This window comes from Poromitra crassiceps (assembly GCF_964638095.1).
Source record: "Poromitra crassiceps genome assembly, chromosome: 3".
NCBI classification, from domain to species: Eukaryota; Metazoa; Chordata; class Actinopteri; order Beryciformes; family Melamphaidae; genus Poromitra; species Poromitra crassiceps.
In genome coordinates this window covers 64,195,330-64,200,329 of record NC_139625.1, presented here as the reverse complement: position 1 = coordinate 64,200,329, position 5,000 = coordinate 64,195,330, and the positions used below count along the sequence as shown (strand labels likewise).

Sequence of the window (5,000 nt, the reverse complement as noted above, 5' to 3'; positions counted from 1 at the left end):
TCAATGCTCTTTTTAAATCATTCAAACTATAGGCACAGGTCAGTTAACTGCATTGTTTAGCCCTAACCTGGACTGTTGGCTTGCCTGGTGTTGCTTATTTAATGCTGTCTAATACCTAATCATTTGTTTGTTTGTTTGTTCATTCGTTCGTTCATTCATTCATACATTCATTCATTCCATTCAGTCAGTCAGTCAGTCAGTCAGTCAGTCAGTCAGTCAGTCAGTGTGTCTTTTCATTCTTGCCATGTTTATTTCATTTACACATGTTGTCTGTCCATCCATCCATCCATTCAACCTTCATCCCTGCAGTATGTTACAGAATGAAAGCAGATCTGAACAGATTTTTAAGGTTGGACCAGTGTTTGTTTGAGATCTATAATGATAGTGAGCAACAGGGTTGCAGTATTTTTAAATGATCCTGGTTGCAACTAAATTGACACAGGCTTGTTTTTTCCTGTGGGTAGCTGTGTGACATGTAGTGACAGTAATAATAGTAATAATGTGACACTTCCTGGATCCCCATAGCGAAATGCTCTGTCCGCCTCCCCTCCTCCACGGGAAGTTCAGAGGGCAGGAGCTGGTAGAGACCATAGACTGTAAGAAGAGATGGACGTAGTGAGAGTGACGTCACCCATTGGTTTGTGAACTCCTCTTTTGAAGCCTGTAGTAGGGCGTTTTGGCTGTTGCCATCTTGGTTCTCGCGCATCTCTCGCAGCGCCACCTGCTATTGGTCCATGATGGGTGAACTGGACAGGCGACCTGTCAATCACGCCCAAAATGGAGTATTTTGTATCATCTAATTTACTCTCAACGGGTGAGTCATAATTTTTTTTGCCCCCGTACAGTTGTCATGAAAGGTAAAATTAGCTATAGAGACAATTTTTACATGTTTATTCCTGCTGTAAAGTCAGGCATTTTAACATGGGCGTGAATGGGGATTGACACCAGCCAGTCTCAAGTGGCCATTTGAGGATGTTGAACCCGGGTTCAACATCCCATGTAGAACCCAGATCTCCAGGTGAAGGCTCACTCACTATACCACCCTGCTGCCCAGCACTTGGTTTCAGTGCAACACTGTCTGGCCAGAAGATCAATAAAATAACATTTAATGTCAGTGTATCCGTTTAACATGAACAGCACAATGTAGGGACCTGAAGTCCATGTCACATCCACTACTACAGTATTCTCACACTCATGCTAAACTGCAATGCTACTACAAGTCTTGCTAAACTTTCAAAATGAGCTAAATAGATTAATTGTACATGAAGTGGTTTGAAATTAATTCTGTAATGTTAAAGGAATAGTTCACCCCAGAATGAAAATTCATAATAACTACTCACCCCCATGTCGGTCGAAACTCCCCACAATTTCATTTTAGCCTTCTTCCAAACTATTGAATGGTTTGGTTACAAAGTACTTTTATGTTGCATGAGCTGTTTGGATTTTTTTTTTTAGCTTTTTCTGGAGCTATAAAAGAGAGCCCACGGACAGGCTTCAGTCATTTGGAAGAAGACTGAGATGTTTGATGTCCCTACAAACGTCAATACAGTGGTGACTGACATTAATACAGTGGTGACTGATATTGGAGAAACAGTTAATGAACCCAATTTTAATTTTGGGGCGAACTAACTCCTATGTAATGTCTATGACGATGTGTGCTAGCATGGCTAATCCTATTGGAGCTGAAGCGGCTAACGAGCTAGCCCCTCCGCCTCACCTATCTCATTGGACAGAATGACCCCTTCTCTGTGATCGGTCAGCCTCACTTCCTGCTTCTCCTCCAATCGGAGCGCGCAAAGATTGCGATGCCTTGGTAACCAGCATCTGGCAGCTTGGCATGTTTGAGTTAACATGGCAGAGAGAGAGAGAGAGATAGTGTGTGTGTGTGTGTGTGTGTGTGTGTGTGTGTGTGTGTGTCTGTAATTTAAGGGGCGAGCAAGAAAGGCTGAGCAAGAAATAAAGTGCAAAGTGCCAGAGAGCATGCGAATGAAGTGAACATGTAAGTGTGTGAGAAAGACAGAGAGAAAGAGTGTGTGACAGAGTGAAAGAGAGAGAGAAGAGATAGAGAGGGAGAAAAGGTGTGTGACAGAGTGACAGAGACAGAGAGGGAGAGTGTGTGACAGAGTGAAAGAGAGAGAGAGGGAGAGTGTGTGACAGAGTGAAAGAGAGAGAGAGGGAGAATGTGTGACAGAGTGAAAGAGAGAGAGGGACAGAGAAGTGACAGATTTTCCTCTCTACATGCAGAGAGAAACCTGGACCTGACCTGATGACCCAGACCCTGTGAGTGACAGCTGACCACACAAACACACACACACACACACACGCACACACACACACACACACACGCGCACGTGCAGACATGTGCACACACACACACACACACACACACACACCGCTAATACATACACACTCCGCATGCAGCCCACACACGTGCACGCACATACAAAACAAACACATACAGTAAACACCCACACACACACCTCCAAATGTTTGCACAAACATTATGGCCCACCCACACTGGATACGCACACACGCACGCACGCGCACGCACGCACGCACACACACACACACACACACACACACACACACACACACACACACACACACACACACACACACACACACACACACACACACACACACACACACACACACACACTTGCCCACACATTGGGGACACATTGGGCTCCAAAATAATGTCAGACAAACTGCTTGTGCATGACCACCTGCCACGCCCACCCGCTCTTCCTGCGAGGGGGTGTTTGATTTGCCTCAGTGCCTCACCCTCCCTGTGGGTGGAGCCCTCAGTCTGACCCATAACCTCCTACACAAGCAGTCAGGTGGCAGACGCACATCCAGAGGGACACGACTCACAACCTGTTTGATGTGTTGAATCCACCCCTCGCTCCTCTCCCTGACTCCGTCTCTCTTTCTCTGACACACACACACACACACCCGCACGCACACATACATACACACACACACATGCACACACACACACACACGCACGCACACACACATGTACGCACACACACACACACACACACACACACACACACACACAGGTGTAGTAGAGACACTATTGAGGTGGGATAAACTAACCGTTGAGACTTGCCTGCAAATTACAGGCTGCTTTCTCTCTGCTGGTGCAACATAGCCTACATTTCTGAAGCCTTCAATGTTGATCCTCAAAGCAAAGAGCCCCTCTCTCTCTCTCTCTCTCTCTCTATCTCTATCTCTCTCACACACACACACACACACACACACACACACACACACACACACACACACACACACACACACACACACACACACTCCCACACTCCCTCTCTTGCTCACTCACTCACTTTTCTGTCTCTCCATAGCCTCTCTTCTCTCCTGTGTGCCTGGGAAAGCAAAATGCCCCCCCTCTCCCTTTCTTTTCCCATCTCTCTCTCTCCCTCCATAGCCTTGAATCTGGAATCTGTGTGCCTTGAAAAGCAAAGGGCCCCTCTCTCTTTCTCTCTCCCTTCCTCTCCCTCTTTCTCTCCCCCTCCCTCTCGTCAGGGAGGTGAAAAACCTCCTCGGATGGTGTGGAGGCTCCTTTCAGAGGCAGGGGGATGGGGGGAAGGGAGGCAGAGAGCTCCGCCTCATCTAGCTGAGCTGTCTGTCAAGTTCTACAGAGAGAGTCAGGGAGAGACAGGAACTAGTGCAATTGTTCTTCAAAATAAAAATTTAAGTTTGACAAACCCTACATGTTGTCCGTACATGTTCAGTGGCGTGTTTGTGTGCTTTTGGCAGATAAGACTATGTGACATTTTGCATAGCCATTAGGGTTCCTATACTGTATCCATTATAATCCCTTAGGCCTACTATTATTCAAATAGGCTACAGGAGTTAAAATTGACTTTCCAAGTTAAGTTTTTGTGTATTCATAGTAGGATCCCTATACTATATTGTGTATTCATGGTAGGAGCCCTATACTATATTGTGTATTCATGGTAGGAGCCCTATACTATATTGTGTATTCATGGTAGGAGCCCTATTGTGTATTCAGGGTAGGAGCCCTATACTATATTGTGTATTCATGGTAGGAGCCCTATACTATATTGTGTATTCATGGTAGGAGCCCTATACTATATTGTGTATTCCTGGTAGGAGCCCTATTGTGTATTCATGGTAGGAGCCCTATACTATATTGTGTATTCATAGTAGGATCCCTATACTATATTGTGTATTCATGGTAGGAGCCCTATACTATATTGTGTAGGCTATTCATGGTAGGAGCCCTATACTATATTGTGTATTCATGGTAGGAGCCCTATACTATATTGTGTATTCATGGTAGGAGCCCTATACTATATTGTGTATTCATGGTAGGAGCCCTATATTGGGAGCCCCCCTTCACAAAGGGCTCCTCTGTTAATGGATATTTCAGCCCAGAGGCTGAAATCGTCTTGTTCGCTCAGACGGTGATGAGATCATAAATCACTAGATGTAGTACAGCTGTAGATGGCTCAGCCTGGTGGCCAGGTCACTACCGTAGTGATGCCTTAAATCACTGATAATGTCACCGATGATGTCAATAGTGGTGTCACTCGAGCAATTGTGATGTCATCATTGATGTCACTCGGGCAATTGCAATGTCAACAGTGATGTAACTCAAGCGAAAGTCCCTTATGGACTGTCTGTCTGTCCATCCGTCCGTTATGGCACGGACCGTCTGTCCATCCGTCTGTTATGGCACGGACGTTATGGTGGCTGAGCTAGCAAGCCCGCACAGCCACACATAACCACTCACAGCTGTCTTACTGTTGATTGTGACATTATCAGTGATCTCATAGACATTGTGACATCATCAGTGATGTCATATACTATGTCATCAGTGATATTGTGAAGTCATCAGTGACCGATAGGCTGATGGATGTCTGCACCGCTTACTTCTCACCTGGGTGCGATTTTTACATGATGTGGTTTGTGTAACACACTGAAAAACACTGAACATGTCTTTTATTTTGAAA

General features: G+C 45.5%; 1 protein-coding gene across 1 annotated transcript in view; it reads left to right on the top strand.

Annotated features, from left to right (window-relative positions):
- The window catches only part of dmd (dystrophin), a gene marked incomplete at its 5' end in the record, with an annotated part of 540,780 nt that overhangs the window by 442,892 nt on the left and 92,888 nt on the right, over nt 1-5,000 (top strand). The window contains one exon of the mRNA XM_083633507.1: nt 2,245-2,280. Within this exon, the coding sequence (XP_083489633.1) occupies nt 2,245-2,280 (36 nt within the window). The remainder of the gene's footprint in view (nt 1-2,244; nt 2,281-5,000) is intronic.